This window comes from Podarcis bocagei, assembly GCF_964188305.1.
Source record: "Podarcis bocagei genome assembly, chromosome: Z".
Lineage (NCBI taxonomy): Eukaryota > Metazoa > Chordata > Lepidosauria > Squamata > Lacertidae > Podarcis > Podarcis bocagei.
This window is the reverse complement of record NC_138140.1, coordinates 7,491,134-7,511,090: the sequence shown is the minus strand read 5'-3', so window position 1 is coordinate 7,511,090 and position 19,957 is coordinate 7,491,134. Positions and strand designations below refer to the sequence as shown.

At 44.3% G+C, this 19,957-nt stretch overlaps 1 protein-coding gene across 3 annotated transcripts in view; it reads right to left on the bottom strand.

Moving 5' to 3' along the window:
* The window catches only part of ASTN2 (astrotactin 2), a 693,046-nt gene that overhangs the window by 245,719 nt on the left and 427,370 nt on the right, over positions 1 to 19,957 (bottom strand). For all 3 annotated transcript variants that reach the window (XM_081179638.1, XM_081179639.1, XM_081179640.1), the window contains exon 11: positions 16,340 to 16,490. In XM_081179638.1, the coding sequence (XP_081035764.1) occupies positions 16,340 to 16,490 (151 nt within the window). The remainder of the gene's footprint in view (positions 1 to 16,339; positions 16,491 to 19,957) is intronic.

Genomic DNA, 19,957 nt, shown 5'->3' with positions numbered 1-19,957 from the left:
ACTCTGTAAGTAGATCGCAGTCTCTTGGGAGTTGGCCACCCCTGCCCTGTATGAAGGGAACCTTGAGCCCAGAGGCCAAATGCAGCCCTCCAGGCCTTTCCACCTGGCCCTCAGAACTCTCCTCATGCCACGCCCCCTCTCTCTACAAGCAACACCCTGCATTGATTCTGCATGGTGCCCTAAGTGTTTTTGCCTGGCTGGAATGTGTCCCTGAACTCTGATAATACCGCTTGAGTGCTTGGATGCAGGTCAAAGAGAGGTGTGCAACTGCATGTCAAAACTGTCCTATTATACAAATGTTAAAATTATGTTTGTTGCTCCACTCATTTTTGCCTCTGGCTTCACCTGCCACTGGCCTGTGGCAGGATGCCCAGAAGGGAATGTAGCCCCTCAGGCTGAAAAAGGTTCCCCACCCGTAACATTTTTGGGGGGTGGGGGAACACAGAAGATCCCATCTGTCTGTTGTGTGGACAGCTTCTTCTTTGGATGCCCATTGGTGCTGCTGCTAAAGGACTGGCTGCCATGTTTTAGAAGCCCCAAACCTAAGGATCTCCAGCCCATCGGTCCATCTGCCCCTCACTTGCTTCCCCGGGCTGAAAGGAACTTTCCAAGGTCCCAGGCATGTACCCTTCTTTCTAAAAAAGAAATTAACATATATTTGATACATTTACATCCCACCTTTTTCTCTGTTCAAGGTGGTATATGTGGTTTTCCCACTCCTCAACTTATCCTCACCAGAACCCTGTGAGGCAGGCTGGGTTCAGAGGCAGTGACTGGCCCAAGGCCACCTAATGAGCTTCGTGACCAAACAGGGATTTGAACCCTGGACTCCCAGGTCCTAGTCTGACACTCTAAACCACATTGGCTCGCCACCCTCACTACCTTTAGCTATGATCCATCTTCCCCAGTGTTGTCTACTGAATGCAAGGTGACCTCTAGTCCAGGAGAGGTGAGCCTGTGGCTCTCCAGATGTTGCTGGCCTCCAACTCCCATCAGTCATAGCCAGTGCAGCTAGTGCTCAGGGATGATGATGGGAGTTTTTGTCTGACATCTGAAAGGTGAAAGTGTATGTATATGTGTAAAGACATCTTTTTATCAAGTACAGTCGTACCTCGGGTTACAAACGATTCGGGTTACAAACTCCCCTAACCCGGAAGTAGTACCTCGGGTTCAGAACTTTGCCCCAGGATGAGAACAAAAACCGTGTGGCGGCAGTGGCGCAGCAGCAACGGGAGGCCCCATTAGCGAAAGCATGCCTCAGGTTACGAATGGTTTCGGGTTAAGAATGGACCTCTGGAACGAATTAAGTTCGTAACCCGAGGTACCACTGTAAAGATGTTTTAAATCAATGAGTATTGTTATTTTTTTGCCCTTATTTATTTGTTTATATTAAACAGCAATAGCAGACATTATGCACAAAAGGGAAAACGGACAGTATTTATAATCTGAGTAATTGATTTAAAAATTACAGAACAAGTCTGAGTGTATTTTATTGGGAACAGTTAATAAAGCAACCAAAATTTAGAAATGCAACACAAGCCAGCAGTTTGCTTCCCTGCCTTTCAAAAGCACCTGCTTCTGACAATTTCTTAATCTTCCTTTCCTGAATGTATTGAATAAAACATGAACTACACTAGGCTTATCAATGATGTTACATTCTGCAAGTGAGCTGAGACACCACCAGTTTGTGCCTGTGTGTAAGAGAGAATTAATATCATGCATATTGAAAAGCATCTTAGCTGAGAGTCCTGGAAGACCTGCTTCCTGCCTTGCTGGCCATTTTCCACCTGGCCTAGAAGGGAGGGGCCCTGACTGACTCCAGCTGCAAGAGCTGAGGCTGTTGAACAAACTATTGGGCTGGGTATTGTTTAGGGGGGTTGGGGGGGGCTTGTTGCAGTTATTATTTTTTGAATCTTTGTTTTGGATCTTATAATGATTTATGTGGAAATTGTTCAGTTTGGTTTTGCACCTTTTTGATGTTTCGTTTATTGTTTATGACTACTTTTAAGGTTTGTATTATCTATTTTTTTTTCCAAGTTGTAGGACACCTTGAGCATGGTTTTGGCTATGGAAAGGCAACATACAAATAAAATGATGTGTCTGTCTGTATTCATATTGCAGTGCGTGTGTGTGTGTGTGTGTGTGTGTGTGTGTGCACATTCAGATATGAAGCTTACTGAATAGTTATGGGCATCTTGCAGTCTCTCATCCTCAACAGGGAAGAACCATCTTCCTGAGTTTCAGGCTCTTTTGTTTCAGGAAGGTGGTAAGACCTAGATGTTCCACCTTAGCTTGCCTTGAAGGGTAGTTATGAGGAGCTGTGAAACTCCTGAAAAGCTTGATAGATGGGACAAACAGTATGTGTACTGGATGAGGGCCAGTTCTGAGGAAAGAGGGCCTGTTCTTCTGACTTGATTAATGGAAATATGAGTTTGCACAGATCAGTTTGTCTTATACTCCCCTACCACTGACCCCTTCATGGAACATCTACACCTCCCCTCTGAGAGAGAGAGAGAGAGAGAGAGAGAGAGAGAGAGAGAGAGAGAGAGAGAGCAAGAGTTGGGTGGTAGGAAAACTCCTGGCAGCAATTCAGGGCCCGCAGTAATATATTTATTGGTTAAATAAACCTATATCATCATGATTAATTTAATATCTGCAAACTATTTTGTACTTCTAAATGCTCGTTCTTTTAATTGCAAGCTGTTAATCATCTCAGCTCTAGGGACCACATGCGCCAAGAAGCTTCGGGGATTCTGCCAAACAGCAGGGGCCTGTGAAATAGGTTGAACAAGTCAGCAGAAGACATCCTATAACTGTGCACAGGCTGGGAGAGACTGGGACAGACTGTCAAGTGCTCCCTTCCTATGTGACACAACCAATCAGCAGCTCTTCCAAGAAAGCAAGTAAGCACCACTTGCACCACGTTGAACTATTTGTGCCCACTCCTCCACTAACTTACCACTATTAGGCTCTTCCTTAAACTGAGGAGCTAGATCTTGGCTTTGTTTCCTTTGTCTTCATTAGGCAATTCACAAGCAGGCGCCACAACCAAATGCTGCAGTGTAGTGTTTGTGGCTACTTGGCATGTCCAGCCCTCACTGGACCACTGCTGTTTTTGCCTGTTCCTTCCCACCTGCCTCCTACACTGCTGCCTTTTGTACTTCTGCAAACCAGGGTTCCCTGACACAAGCTGGTTATCCCCTCATTTTCCAGTGGCCATGCATGGGCTGCAAATTCACTGGCAACTCAGTTAGTATATGCAGTCTGTATTTAATGGACCTTTAATTACTCAACAGACATTCCCATGGTTTGTAAAAAGTTTCTTGGTGACTTTTTGGCCTTCATCCTGAACAATCTGGACCAAGAAAAAGAAGGGGGGGGAGAGCATACTTGGTTGAATTATATTCTAGCTCTGACATCAATTACATTTTCTGAGGGAGCATTTAATGCCCAGCATTGACTGTTCCCACATACCTGCTCTTCTGCGGGTGCAAAGCAAATAATACTCATGCCTATTTCCTGAGATTGCCTGAAGAACCCTATCAGTTATAGCTCACATTGATCAGTCTGCCTTGAGCAGTAGAGAGGCAATAATTACTGTGAGTTTTAATCAATCCTGCAGCAATTCAGCTGCAGTTCAATTTGTGATCTGCCTCTCTGGTGACATGAGTCTGGGGGAGGGCTAGAAATTATTAGAAAATCAATAGCCACCTCAGCCAATAATTCTTTCTGGATAATCGTGGATGATGCGTCCTTAGTCAATACATCCCCGCAGGAGCTTTCTCCTGGCTGGCTGGCGTGTTGTATGGAGAACAAAGTTTTGCGTGCATTATTTATTCAGACTATAACACAGCTGAGAAGAAGAAAAACTAGGCAGGAGTCTGAACAAATGCTTCACATAAGACAAATCATTCACTGATCCCTAGGAAAGATAAGAAAAACAGCCAAGTCAAACCGCTCCATACATACTGAGGAAACTGATGCCATGGGCAAACCACAGCTTGGTTGTCAGGAATATGCTACAGCAGGGGTGGGGGACTGAATGTGGCCCTTCAGGCCTTCCTATTAGGACCCTGGAACCTTCCCCTCACTGGCCCTGCCATGCACAAAATGTGCCCTTAAACTCTGATAATATCTCTAGACTTCCTTGGTGGAGGATGCAGAAGGGTGTGTGCATGTCAGGAACTGGCTGGATGAAGAGGAGTGGTGGTAGGCACCAGCTGAGGAACCCCCAAGGAAAACCCTAGAGAAGGAAGGCTTAGAGTCAGGGGATTGGTGGTGGGACACAGAAGAGCGGTCAGAGGGAGAAGATGGGGGGGATGTCAGATGCTGATGGGGCAACAGAGTTTAGGGAGCAAGGAGAGCCGGTGGCAGGGACCAGTTCACACTCCAAGGCTGAAGCTGAGAGGAAGTATCAATGGACTGCTGAAGAATCCTGGGAGTCTCCCTCTCCAGCTGTGACAAGCTCTCCTCCCTCACGTCTTCAACAACATGCATGATAATGAGGAGAGAAGAACAGCAACTATAGGTGACCAGACATAGTTTGAGACTGCTTGGGCAACATCTGGGAGCAGAGACTTAGAGGAAGGGGAAACCCTCAGCCCTGGCAACTGTTCTATATGTTCTAAATTGTATGCCATTTCCTTGACTACAGAGTTAACTTCACTGACAAACTATGCTTCCTGTGTTCTGACCAGTGTCCAGCCAGTGTCCAGCCCTGACAATGTAGCTGGAACTAGATGAATACTTTTGAGGCTGATCTAGCAGAGCTCTGCTTAAGTTCTTAGGTTACTCATGTTCACTTGTAAAAATCCCTTGGCAAACTGAGTGAGAATGGAGAACATAAGAAGAGTCTGCTGTGTCAGGCCAATGGCCTATCTAGTCCAGCATCCTATTCTCACAGTGGCTACCCAGATGCCTATGAGAAGCCTGGAAGCAGAACCTGAACACAACAGTACTTTGCCTATCTGCACTTCCCAGCAACGAGTATTCACAGACAAAGGAAAACTCTGATCTTGAACCTTGGCTGCCTTGAGGGACATCTTTGAGAGAAGAAAAGTCTAAGGAGTTAACCCTACACAAATCCAGAATGGAGTCCCTAAGATGGTGGGATGGTATCTTGTACACCTCCTTCTAGCAACTCCTGCAGCCGAGCTTTCCTTTGGACCACATCAGTGAGGCTGGGGGGTGGGGTCTTGTCTCCTGGGCAGCCCAGGGCCTTCATATACACTGCCCAGGCTTGCACCCTGGAGAGGTCACTTCGGTGCTGCTTAACACAGTAGTTTGACTCCCCTCCCCTCCTCGGAGGCACACTCCATTGTCTCTTGAGACAACAGACAGATGCCAACAACAATGCCTTTGGCAGTGGAGACAGAACATAGCCAACATGGCAGTAGCCATTGATAGCCTTGTCCTCCATGTATCTAGTCTAATCCTCATTTAAAGTCACCTTAGTTGGGGACCATCACTGTTTCCTGTGGGAGAAAGTTCCATAGGTAACTATGCACTGCATGAAGAAGTACTTTCCAGTTTCACTGGATGTCCAGGAGTACTAGTGTTGAGAGAGAGAGAGAGAGAGAGAGAGAGAGAGAGAGAGAGAGAGAGAGAGACGGAGGGAAACTTTCCTCTATCCACTTCCTGCATGCAATGCATAATTAAAACAAAAACCAAAAAACTTCCACCACATCACCTCTTACTTGCCTATTCTCAAAACCCAAAAGTCCCAAATGATGAAACAGAGAATGGATAAGGCACAAGGGCACACAATCAATCTCCAATGCACAGATATAAATTCCACCTCAAGCACATTCTCAGAGCTTTGAAGGTATTCCCTCCTCCTAATCAAAGAACTGAATTGTACCCACGTAATAGTGAAACAACAGGCAAATGAGTTGGAGTGCTCAGAATGCTCACTCAGAATGTTTACCTGCATTATTATTTTTTTAGACATTGGAGCAGGGGTAGTGGTGGTGGTTAAGCTTGATCTTTCATCATTGCCTTGCCATCAGTACAAAAAAGAGAAAGGGATAGAGAAAAGAGGTATGGTTGTGCTTTTGTGCCCACAGTCAGCAAAAAAATCCTATACATGCACACAAGTACAGATGTGCTGAGTAAGAGGTTGCCATTTCTAACTTGTCCACTTTTCTTGCAGCAGAGCAGCCATTAAGAAGGATGCTCTTCAAGGTCACAAATGGGAAGAGAATCCTAGAGTTCCTAAAGCTACACATGTCATCTTGAACAAGCAGCTTGCACGTGACTGGGGAAACATTCAAACGATCTAATTACATAGGCAGAGTAGTGGTAGTGGTGACTGCGTGGGTCTTCCCCACAAAACTGTCAGCCTGCTGGAAGGGCAGACGGTGCTGATTCTGTAAGAAAAACCCATACAATCAGGTCCCACTTGTGTGGTCAAATCATCCACATATTCCTATGTTCAATCCCAAAGAAGCCCAGGTAGAGCTGTTCTAAAATGCCTGTGAAACCCTGGTGGGTTGCAGTCAGCCAGTGCAGACAACAATCAGTATAGGGGGTAGGCCCAATAACCTGACTTGGTGTAGGCAGCTTACCTTATTCTGTCAGGAGCAAAAGTGGTTCTCATGTGATTGGGAGAACATGTGAAGGGACAGTTGGTTTTGGCAGATTGAAAAAAACGAAGGAACCATAGTCCAAAATTCCCTCCTGTAATGTTGCCTTTGTGTCTCCTATCTGATAGCCAGGAATCTGGTGGTTATTCCAAATGATGTCATTGCCATGGTAAATGAACTGAAGGTATTTAGGACTTGGAAAGCAAGATTAAATGAGTCCAAGATGTGAAATACATTGGGCCATTTGCTCCAGAAAACAAACATCCGAACCATTGCCTGTTTATTTCCACTACTTCCAGGAGATACAAAGCTCATTAACAACAAAGGCTGGTGATACGGGCTCTACTTTCAAAAGATCAGAAATGCCTCATTACTGACACTCTTTCCCAACACGGAAAGGAAAATAAGTGAGCTTAATTGCCTAAAAGGTTTCACTTTTTTATTATTATTAAGCTCAGCTCCTTTCTTCATTATTACACTTGAAAAAGAGTGTTTCCGTGGAGCGTAAATTGCTGCCTTTTCAAATATTCTATCACACCCTCTAAATATTACAAACCATTTTGTTGGCAGTGCTAATAAATGTGCTGGGAGATGCTGCTGGCACTTACTTCAAAAAACACCTGATAGTAAAGAAAGAAAGGGGGGGGTTGAAGCAGCAACAATAAAAGCTTCAGGGACGGAAGTTATAGTAGCCTCTTGTAGAAAAATAAATAAGAATAGGGGGTGTTAAGTGGACTTGAATTAAAAAGAATAAAGCATGGGCCTAGATCAAGCATTGTCTGTCTAATAGCACAATGACTCCTACAGAAGAGGAATCCAATGTGGCAGTTGCACAAGCAGAAACTTGTGCTACACATTCCACAACAAAGTTATTTTTTTGTGCATTTTCTGGTGAACAACATTCCACTGGTGCAAAAAAAAATAATAAATCACCAGTGCAATAAATATACCACTAAGTGACTTTAGTTTACTGCTACATTAGAGAAACACCATCACCTGCAAGGAAACAGCCTGCTGAGGGATGCTGGGAGCTAGGCAAAGTTCCCCCTTTAGTACCTTGTTAGCACCATTTGATATCAAAGGAAAACAGCTGCTGCTACTACTATGGATCAGCTTCACTGCATATCAAACAACCTCCTTATCAAATTGCCAGCATCCTTAAAAAAAACAGGAGCCAGCAGGGTGCCAGCTTTGGGGGTTTAGGCAGCTGACAATGTGGGAGATGAAACTAGCCATGGAGTATTTGAGGGATGGCTTGGTGCAGCTGGCTCCATTTGCCCTCCGCACCCTGCCAAGTAAACACTCAGAGAGGGTGCAGGAGAAGAATGCAACAGGCATGTGCCCTTCGATCCCAGTCTCACCTTTGCGAAACTACGCTCCTTCTCATGCTGCTCTCCCCAAGCTGCTTTGTGAGGCTGGGATCTGATAAGATCCCAGACAAAACTGTGCAGGGCTGGCTCAGGGAGGGTGGCATGAGTGGCCAAAATGCCCCACCCAAAATGTGCTGGGGGAAAACGCCCTGGCTGCACCCCGCCCCTGCCCATGCTACACGCCTGGATGAAACAAGCCTTGCTGCATGATTGGGGCCACAATTGGATGGCATGCTGAGGTTTAACACAGAAACAGAATAATAGAATTGTAGAGTTGGAAGGGATGCCAAGGATCATGTAGTCCTACCTGCTGCAGCACAGGAATCTCAGCTAAACTATCCATGACAGATGGCCATCCAATAGCTGCTTGAAAGCTTCCAAGGAAGGAAAGTCCACAACTTGCTGAGGGAGACTGATGAGCATCCCCTCAATTCCTTCACCCAAGTTGTTTATAAAGATGCTGAACAACAATGGGCCCAGGACAGAACCTTGAGGTACCCCTCTTGTCATTTTTTTCACTGGATGACAAGGAACCACTATGAGTACTCTTTGGGTTCAGTCCATCAACCAGTGACAAATCCACCTAACAATTACCTCGTTCAACCCACATTTTACCAGCTTCCTCAACAGAATATCATGGAGGACTTCCTCAAAGCCTAACTGAAATCAAGATGCACTACATCTGCAGCATTCCCCTGATCCACCAAGCTCATAACTCTATCTAAAAAAGAAATGAGATCCATCTCCATGACTTGCTTTTCAGAAACCCATGCTGAGTCTTAGTAATCACAGCATTCTTTTCTAAATGTTCAGACTTACTGTTGAATTATCTGTTCTAGGACCTTTCCTGTTATCAATGTCAAGCCCACCAGTTGCTAGTTACCTGAGACTACTTTATCCCCACCCCTTTTGAAGATGGGGGCAATATTTGCCTATCTCCAGTCTGCAGGACCTTACCTGTTCTCCAAGAATTCTCAAAGATTATAGACAAAGGCTCTGAAATTACCGGTACATCTGCAAGCTCCTTTTGTACCCTCGGATGCAGCTCATCAGGCCCTGGAGATATGAATTCATTTAAATACTCCCTTATCATTGAGTATTTCTGATCATGCCCAGAGTGTGTGTGTGACTACACTCAGCTTTCCCTTGCCTCTGTTTCATGAAACCCAAAAGGACATGATCACTTCTTCCCAAGTTTCTGAGTACTTTCACTTTGTCAATCAGTTCCTCCCTGTTGGTGAGGACCAGGTGATCCCTTTGTAGTAAATGAAATTGACAGCAAGGCAACAGAGGGATTTGTCGGATCTTACATTCTTGGCAGAAATTGAGATTGAGTCCCAACAGATATCTCTCCTATTTGAATGTTTGGTAATCTGCTCTAGGAAGGCATCATTGTAGTCTTGAGTCTGGCTTGGTGGTCTATAGTAGACCTCCACAGTAAGGTCATCTGATTTCCATGCTCCAGGTCATGGATTTCTTCACAAGTCTACACATCCTTTACATATAATGCTATTCCCCACCCAGAAAGAAAGAGAGAGAAAGAAAGAGCACAGCCAAAGCCCAACAATCAATATTAAACTATGGTTGCTGCCAAGGCCATTACCAGCTGGAATGGCTTTAAAAAGAGGATCAGGGAAATTCCTGGAGGATATCAAAGGCTATCCATGGCTGTCAGTCATGATGGCTGTGCTCTGACTCCATGATCAGAGGAAGCCATGCTTCTGAATGCCAGTTTCTGTCTGCTGGGCGCCTGGGTGGTCGCTGTGAAAACAGGCTGCTGGACTAGGTGGGTCATAGGGCTATCCAGCAGGCTGTTCCCATGACCTAGGCCTGACAGGATTTATAATTAATATCCAAATCCCAGAGCCATCATCTGAAGCTTTTCTCTATGTGCCACCTCTGAAGAAGATCTAGAACGTGGAGACAAAAGAATGCACTTTCTCTGTTATTGTTCCCCATTTATGGAATGCTCTTCTTAGTGGAACTTGCCTCTTGCCAGCCTTGTCATCACTTTGGCACTAGGAAAAAGATTTTTTTTTTGTTTGTTTTCCTGGGCATTTGTGCAGCATCAAATATATTGCAGTGTAATTCTTTCAACAAAAGTTTCTATAACTCTTTGGCGAAAGCCATGTGACCAGAGTCCCTCCTTCTTTCACCTTCCAGCCTTGAACTGGTCACCTACCATGAGCTTGACCCAAGGAAGGGGCTTGCTTGGGAGCATTTGGACATAGCTTGGAAAAAGCAACATCAACAGAGGGATATGACTGAGGGTTGTTGTTTTTTCGTTTAATGTACGGCATAAATAAAGTTGATGCATCTCCATTAATGCGGGGACTTAGGAGTTACGAAATGAGATTGATGCACAATGCCACAAGGTGCTGAGGGCCATTGATTGAGAAAGCTTTAAAATGAGATTAGATAAGTTCATGGAGGGTGATAGGTCTATCAGCATGGAATGGCTTTGATTGCATCTCATTTTAGCTCTGTTCCTCTGAATAACAACCGGTTTCAGGGAGGTGGGTTTGACGTGATTCACAGCAGGGCTCTTTTTATGAAAGGGCAGGCGTGAACCACCTCTGTACATAGTTACTTTTATCCTCATATTCCTCACTGTTTCGATGTCCCAGGAATGCCAATATTTGCAGAACTTTTAAATCTTGTCCTCTGGCTCCTATTAGCAGCTTCTGCATTAATACTTCCCCTGCTTTCCAAAAGCAACAACTCTTCCTAAGGCAACACACTACAAATGTTTTCCTTAATAAAAACCTCTATTTCCTCCTCTCACATTATCTGTTTTTTTATGCCCTTTACAAGACCCATCCATCATTATTTTAGCTTCAGATGTTCAAACTCAACTGTCTCTTGAGCATCTTAGCACAAGTCACAATATCCTGCGTTTCGCTAAGCGTCCCCCTGAGGCAACCAATGTGCAGAGCTCAGAAATGAAGGCCTCAGCAGAACAAGGGATTCTCCTTAGTTATAATTTAATATTGCAGATGCCAGATATACATATATTTTTCACTAAAAATAAAATAAAAAACACACAGTGTATCTATAGGAGTTTATCCAGCATCATTGTTGCTGATTTATAAAACCTGGCAACTGTTCTCCCCCCTGTTTCCAAATTAGCAATTAGTTTAGCAATTTCTCCTTTTCTGGATGTTAAAACGTCCAGCTCTGTACTTTCCCCTTCTCAGGACCTTTTTGCACTGAAGTGGTCTACCTCTGCCTGGGTTGCTAATGTCACCTGAGACTGCAGGTGGGGCTCGCATGAAAGACTGCATCTCCATATTAAACACAGCCCTGCGTGGAGAAAGCTAGCATGTCAGGGGAAAGACTCTTAAAGACTCCTTCCTTATGGCATGCTGGATTTCTACATGCACAGATTTAACATTTTTAAATTTATTGTGGTTTGAAGGATCACTTAAATATGTAAGCCCCACCCCCACCCCACCTATAGTCTGAAGTGATAAAGCCAGCCACAGGTTGACCACCACAGTGAGGACCAATTTCAGAAGGATGGCTCTGTAAGGTAATAAAAGAATTCTGGGAAATGATATATAATGAATTGGAGTGGGGGGGGATGTTTAAAATCATGTTTGCAAAAAAAGAAGAAGTTTTTTGTTAGGAATTATAGGTGCAGAATTACCGAAGGAGCAGAAAAGACTATTCATGTACGTAATGACAGACGCTAGGATGATGGTAGCCCAGAGCTGGAAAGATGACAAGGTCTCTACCAGAGTGGAATGGCAGAACAAATTGCTGGACTGTGCAGAAATGGCAACAATGACCGGGGAAATCAGAAATCAAGAAGACCAAAACTTTAATAAAGAATAGGAGAAATTTATACTATATTTGGAAGACCATTGTAAACATTTGAACCCATTAGCACGTTTAAAATAACTGTTGTAAGGTAACAAAGACTTTGGATATAATGGATAACTGGAAAATTGGAGTGATGTATGATATGCAGAGGGACACAGGTGGCGCTGTGGGTTAAACCACAGAGCCTAGGACTTGCCGATCAGAAGGTTGGCAGTTCGAATCCCCACAACGGGGTGAGCTCCCATTGCTCGGTCCCAGCTCCTGCCAACCTAGCAGTTTGAAAGCACATCAAAGTGCAAGTAGATAAATAGGTACCGCTCCTGCAGAAAGGTAAACACCATTTCTGTGCACTGCTCTGATTCGCCAGAAGCGACTTAGTCATGCTGGCCACATGACCCGGCCAGCTCCCTCGGCCAATAAAGCAAGATGAGCGCCACAAACCCAGAGTCGGTCACAACTGGACTTAATGGTCAGGGGTCCCTTTACCTTATGATATGCAGTAGAAAAAGCTAAATAAAGAACCCACGGGGGGGGGGGAGGGAAGGCTAAAGATTTGGAAGAATCTCATTTATTTGGGTTTTTTAAAATCTATGATTGTGAATGTAAATATTACTTTGTAAAATCCAATAAAAAACTTATTTAAAAAAAGAATTAGAAGGATGGCTCTGTTAACCTGTTGAGTCTTGTGGCACCTGGAAGTCTAACAGATGTACAGTCATACAAGTGAAACATGCAACAAGATGTTGTAATGTGGAGTGCTCCCTATTCAGAATCCCAGACTCTCTGATCATATCCACAGCATACATTTAGAGCAGCATTATACTACTTTATCAGTCATGAAGAATTCTGGGAACTGTAGATCGTTGAGGATGCTGACCTAATAGAGTCACAATTTTTAGCACCCTAAACAAACTACAGTTCCCAAAAATTCCCCACGACCGTTAAGATGGTATGATAGTGTTTTAAATATATGCTCTGGATGTGGCTGTTCCATATAATACACATGCAACCCCCCCATCAGCAGACAATCAGTGGGCTACAGAAAACAGCTCACTGCTGCATTTCTCCTCCCCCCCGAACTTCCCCACTTTCATACCCCTCCTCTAAATAGTGTGTGTGTGTGTGTGTGTGTGTGTGTGTGTGTGTGTGTGTGTGTTTTACAAACTGTGGATTTCCCCATCCACAGGCCTACTGATGTCTCCTTCATGTGTAAGGATAGTGCTACACTGGCTACATAAGCATTGACACTGGAAACAGATGTGGATGACTGTGTGGGAAAGAAGAACTTTCACATTCTAGATTCTATCAATGAGAACTAATAATTAGTAGCTATTCTATGAAACCCAAGGGACACAGGTGGCACTGTGGTCTAAACAACACAGCCTAGGGCTTGCCGATCAGAAGGTCGGTGGTTTGAATCCCCATGATGGGGTGAGCTCCTGTTGCTCGGTCCCTGCTCCTGCCAACCTAGCAGTTCGAAAAGCATGCCAAAAAGTGCCAAAAAGTGCAAGTAGATAAATAGGTACCACTCTGGCAGGGACCGAGCAAATAGGTACCACTCCGGGCATTTCTATGAGCTGCTCTGGTTCGCCAGAAGCAGCTTAGTCATGCTGGCCACATGACCCGGAAGCTGTCTGCGGACAAAGGCCGATTCCCTTGGCCTATAGAGAGAGATGAGCGCGCAACCCCAGAGTTGTCCACGGCTGGACTTAATGGTCAGGGGTACCTTTACCTTTACTGTGAAACCCAAGGCCTGGGTCTGGATCTACACATAGCAGAGGAATAGGTGGTAGTAATTCAGGAATGCAGCTTCACTTCGGAATGTAGTTGAAAGATGCTAGACATTAAATGCCTCTCCGCTCATTTGCTTCCTATTAAAAATAGCCATTTGTCTTCAGTAATGTTGGAGAGTTTTGCCCCTTACTGCAGGGGTAGCCAATATGCTGCCCTCCAGGTGTTGTTGGACTACAACTCCCATCAGCCCCATCCAGCATGGCTAGCAGTCACAGCTGACGGTGGGAGTTATAGTCCAGCAACATATGGAGGGCACCACGTTGGCTATTTCTGCCTTGGAGGATTTCTGCCTGGAATCCACCCACTGCTTAGTCAGCCACTCATTTCCCACGCTTCCTCCCCACCCTACTCCCCCCAAATTTCTTCCAGTGTAACTGAGGGACTTGCTACCCGAAGGGTTGAAATAAAATTGAATCTACATATTTAAATAACTTTTGTCTAGCACTGAGGTAGAGATTTTTTTAAAGAAAGAAAAAATAACAAGCTAGCAAAGAAGAGTGAGACAGGTATAGCATTGACCAGATGGCAGCCCAAGCTCTATAGAGAAAGAGAGAGATGCTGGAAGTGGGAAGAGACAGACAGTCAGATGCACTTTGTTGTTACTCCCAGCTTCAGCCAAATCACAGGCAGCATCTTGTAGATGTGCTCTCTCGCTCTCTCACACACAAAAAGATAGAGCGAGTTTGAAAATAATGATGTGACAGGCTGGGTGCAAAGAGAAAGTGAGAAATTTTGCTTGGAAGAAAAACATGTCTGGAGGTATGGTATCCATTGCACAGAAACTGCACTGAAGCCAGAGGGAATACAACTTTTTTACTATTGTTATGTATGCAATTAGTGCTGAATACCAGGAGTGGGATCACCACGGGCCAGGGCACAGACTGAGAAGAAGAAAAGGCACACCCAAGCAACTGGTGCAGGAGAGACCTTTCCATGGAAACAGAGGCAAAATGTATGGGTGTTTCTCTCCTGAAAGGATTGGCCTCATTTGCTTCCCTATCCCACCTCAAACAAATATTTCAAAATGGAAGAAAGGGGGCTGAAGGAATGAAAAGAGAAAGATGGCAAACGTAGACTTCTGTGACTTCAGGCTGCATCATTCTACCAAATGCTGAGAAGTGTGCACTAGGCATCAAATCTGTGAAAGTGTTTGCTCTTCAGAGATAACAATTGAAAACAGAGAGAACTGGAGGAAAAGCACACACCTCAATACACATACACACCTTTTCTAATACTTTTTTTTTTGTGTGTGGATGTGTAGGTGTTTTTGCTTGCAAACTCTTTTTCACACACAAATGGTACCATCAGGCTCATGAAGCCTGCATCCCTTTCAGTACAGATGCAGCTATTTTGAGGGAGGATAGGGTAGGGAGGACTCCTATCCCTGCTGGATGACATGGATTTCAATTCCCGCTATCAGCACCTCACACAATGTAAATAGGGAGGTGGGGCTGCCATTTATCATCGGTTCCTTCTGACTGGGGTAGCTCAGTCGGTAGAGCATAAACCCCAGATTCCTGCATTGCAGGGGCTGGACTAGAACACTCTCAGGACCTTTTCCAACTCAGGATTCCATGAATCCCTTCTAGTGTCATAATGCATATTGACTTATAAAGGTGGTCCAGTACAGTAGTCATCCCTCTCTCTCCATCCAGATGACAATATCTGAAAGGCATAGATTGTAGGGTAAAGTGTCAGACAAATTGGGGGGGAGGGACAATGGGAGAAATAGTCACTGAAAAAATAAAGCTGTTTGATTTAAGCAACTTTGTACATTATCAGTGACATAAATATCCTCAGTAACCAAATCCAGATCAGTCTGATTTTTCCAACACTTTGCTTGTTGCAGGGAGGAGGGAAGAGAAAAAATAATGGCACTGAAGAGTTGGAAGGGACTCTGAGGGTTATCTAGTCCAAAAATCCCTGCAATGCAGGCATCTTTTTGAAGAAGAAGGAGATTTGCAAGGACCTGGAGAAAGAAACTCTTTGAATTTGTGCACAGTGATGCCTAAATCATGTCAAAAAAGTGATGAAGCCAGGATACCAATAAGCACTTTCTTTTGGAAGCTTTAACATTTTATTAATTATACTTGTGCTGTGGGTTAAACCACAGAGCCTAGGACTTGCCGATCAGAAGGTCGGCGGTTCGAATCCCTGCGATGGGGTGAGCTCCCGTTGCTCGGTCCCTGCTCTTGCCAACCTAGCAGTTCGAAAGCACATCAAAGTGCAAGTAGATAAATAGGTACCACTCCGGCGGGAAGGTAAACGGCATTTCCATGTGCTGCTCTGGTTCTCCAGAAGCGGCTTAGTCATGCTGGCCACATGACCCAGAAGCTGTACACCGGCTCCCTCAGCCAATAAAGTGAGATGAGTGCTGCAACCCCAGAGTCGGTCACAACTGGACCTAATGGTCAGGGGTCCCTTTACCTTTTTATCCATAGCAGTTGTGCTGAGGATGTACATCTCCCCGTTTTTACCAGGTCACTTTTGTACTCCCAGTTGCCAAATTAGAGAATTACAATTCTACTACCAAGCTGAACCTTAAGTGGAACCTTTAACCCAGTGCCCAAATGAGTGTGCAGGATGCTACTGCCTGGCTAATCCCTAAGTTGGACAAGCAACCTTAGAATACAAAGCGTGTTCAGGATACCATCATCTAGCTGAACCCTAGGTAGGATCTGAACCCCAGTATTAACCAAATCATTTCCCCCATCCCCTAGCCGCATATGCTGTTTCTCTTTCTGAGGAATTCAGAGGTGTACATACCACACAGCCCGTCGAATCCACTTTGCGGTCTGACACACACTTGAAGTTTCGGGTGCAGCCACCATTGTTGCGCGAGCAGTCTCGAACTGGCCCGAAGGAGGAGAGAAGGTCATTGATGGTTTCGAAATAGGTTGACAGCATTGCTTCTTCCCTTGGAGGAGAAAGGTGCTATTAAAACTAGCTCAGCGTGCCCACTGGTGAAGCTAAAGGGGATGAAATTAAAGCTACTTATATGAGGAGAGTGTGGGGGGGGTTGTTCTTTTTCTGTTCTTTGTATTGCTGCCAGATACAAAGAGCACAAGAGGCTTTTCTTTCAGAGGTGATAAACTATCAAGTTAATCCACAACTGCACATGGGGCCTCAATTCCCTGCACACAGAAAAATAGAGTGATTGAGTTTTAGACTAGCAATTCCCTCTCAACATGCTAATCTAGTTTACATGTGCTGCTTTGGTGCTGTTTTAATTGAATGAAAGAACAGTCCCACTAGTTTAACAAGCACAAATAAACAAACCAGTTTCAGAAATCATCTTGTTGCATACACCCCAATATCTGAGTGGAGAGAGACTCCAGGAGTGCCTCAGCTCACCCAGGGTTCTACTGTATTTCCTTGGAATGAAGGTCAGTGGAGACTGTGGTGTCTTTAGCATACATGGTTTTATTTACACATATCCACCTGAGTATAGGATAGAGAGGCTCACCACATCAATGGCCCAGCAGATCTTGCTTTCCCATTAGGGTTCCAGGGATCTCAAGCTTCCAGCATCAGCCAAAAAACCCCCAAACCTCACATACTGTACACACACACACACACACACACACACACACACACACACACGCCCTTTTATTCCCCATCCCAAAATGAAGTTACAGATAGGTAGCCGTGTTGGTCTGCCATAGTCAAAATAAAAAAAATCCTTCCTGTAGCACCTTAAAGACCAACTAAGTTAGTTCTTGGTATGAGCTTTCGTGTGCATGCACACTTCTTCAGATACACTGAAACAGAAGTTGCCACATCCTTCTATATAGTGAGAACGTGGGGAGGGGTATTACTCAGAAGGGTGGTGGGAATGGGAGATTGGCAGATAGCTGAGATGAAGTGACATTCAACTGGGTGTGGTAAGAAAAGGCCCAATTATGTGTCTTGGATATGTAAATCATGGTACTTATCTGGCCAGGTAATGCCATTATCAAACTTGTCTGACTGGTTCAGCAACCTCTTCTACTAGATTCTAAACAAATACCCAGGATCACACAGACTGACCCTCTAATCCTGTTACAGATAGGTAGCTGTGTTGGTCTGCCATAGTCAAAATAAAAAAAATCCTTCCAGTAGCACCTTAAAGACCAACTAAGTAAGTTCTTGGTATGAGCTTTCCTATCTGAAGAAGTGTGCATACACACGAAAGCTCATACCAAGAACTTACTTAGTTGGTCTTTAAGGTGCTACTGGAAGGAATTCCTCTAATCCTGTAAAACCCTGTATTTAAAAGTCTACCTTTAAAGGGGTGTGGGCTTTCAGTTTCTGTCTAAAAGACAGCAAAGAGGGAGCCTATCAAATCTTCATCAGGAAGGTATTCCAGATGGCACCACTAAGATCGCCCTGTCTCTCATGCTTGCTCACATAAAGGCACAGTCACCAAAAGTGTCTTAAAACACAGAAGGGTTCATATGGGAGAAGGAGGCCTTTGAGATAACCAGGTCCATGATGGTCTAGCACTTCAAAGGCTAAGAATAACACTGAGAGAGTGGCAGAGTCTGGTGGCAACAGCTGGATAGAGAAAGGGTCACCGTTTTCTTTTTCCTATTTAAAAAAGTATTTTCAAAGTTTCAAAAAGGAAAAAAACACACCACAATTTTAAAAACAGATGTTTACATTAAACCCCGGACTTCCCTCCACCCCTCTCTTGGCTTCCAAAATGTATCTTCCTTTTAACTGCATCTAGTTGCATTTATCCAAATTATTGTACTTCATTTTTATCCTTTGTTATTTTAAATTACAACTGCTATGTCAATCCTGGTAACGTTTTTAGATTTTTACAGTGTTCTTTAATATATTCTACAAGGTTATGCCATTCTCTATTAAATTTATTATCTTCTTGGTCCCTGATCTTCCCAGGCAGCCTTGCCATCTCCGCATAGTCCATCATCTTCATTATCCATTCTCCTTTTGATGGGGCTCTTTCTTCTTTCCATCCCTGGGCAAACAGTATTCTTGCTGCTGCTGTCGTCGCATACATAAACAGTACTTTCCTAAGTAAAGTAGGGTCACCCTTTTCAAGCAAGGTGAAAACTGTCACTGGTGCTGCAACCACTAAGGCAGAAGGCTTGGTGGACTTGACTGAGCAGCTGGATGTATTAAATATTAACCTCGTCAGAGTATGAGCGAGTGAGAACCGACGAGAGGGAAACCAAGTGTTCAAATGAGATGAACAAGCTGGCATTCTCCTTCTTTTGCCACAGTGAAAGAAAACAGAGAAAGGGCTGTTATGTATCAAGCAGGATTCTTCCATTGAACTGTTTGATACGATAGAAGGATTATTATTTAAATATGAAGGTCTGACAAGAGCAGGTGACAATGAAACAGGAGAGGGCTGACTGCCATACCCAGAGGAAGCTGAGAACAAAAGGTTGCTTTGGAGAAAAGGGCTGGCAGGTTCTCCAGGCAAAGCCTCTGAGCTCATGGGGAAGAGACTGATGTGCATGAAGGAGACAAACCAGGCCTTTTTCTGCCACATTCCATGCCCCAGGGATCTTCTAAAGGGCTGCTTGTTTTGAGCGATTCTACACACACTTCACTTTTTTTCTGGAATACTGTGCCTGCTGCAGAAGCAGTGGACAGGGTGTATAAAAAATTTACTTATTAAAATATATATCCATTTGTGTGTCAGACAGACACAATTGCACAATGAGGGGGATGAATCAATAACTTACCCATCCATCAGAAGACAAACAGGAAAAAGTGGGGGGGGGAGTCAGCCCACTACTGGAATAAACAGGCAGACAGTCAACCTGTTTAATTCAGTATCCACCCTGATTTGCTTGCACAAAGCTTGCAGGGCTGTTAGATTATATTAAGTCTTTACTGAGCATTTGTTCTGATTTGTTTGCAGGGCAGTTAGATGACAATGAGCATTCATCATAACTTACTTGTGGGGCGCTAACACATATTTCTGTTAATCATTTGTTAATCTCACACTTTTCAATGCATTTCACTGTCACTCCCCAAATCTAAAATGAATGAATGAATGAATAAATGTGGATTTGTTGAGCTAGGGAAGTACAGCCCATTCATCCATCTAAAATGTGCAAATCTAAAGTTCCAGTATGGACTGGAACCCTTCTGGGAAAATACTAACAGTCTGGAGGACATGAGACAATGAATACAGAAGCTGGGGAAGGAAATTGGGGTATAGAAAGGAGGTAGGGAGAGTATATATTTGCAGGAATCTGAGGAATCACTGCTCAAACAAGCAAGCTAACAAACAAAAAACACACAAGGGCAGCCTGGCCATATAGCTTTATGACATAAAACTATATAGCCTTTATGGCTGACATGCATCTGAAACCTGCCTGCAACAGTGTCCCTCCAACAAACTTGAAATCAGGCAGGAGCACG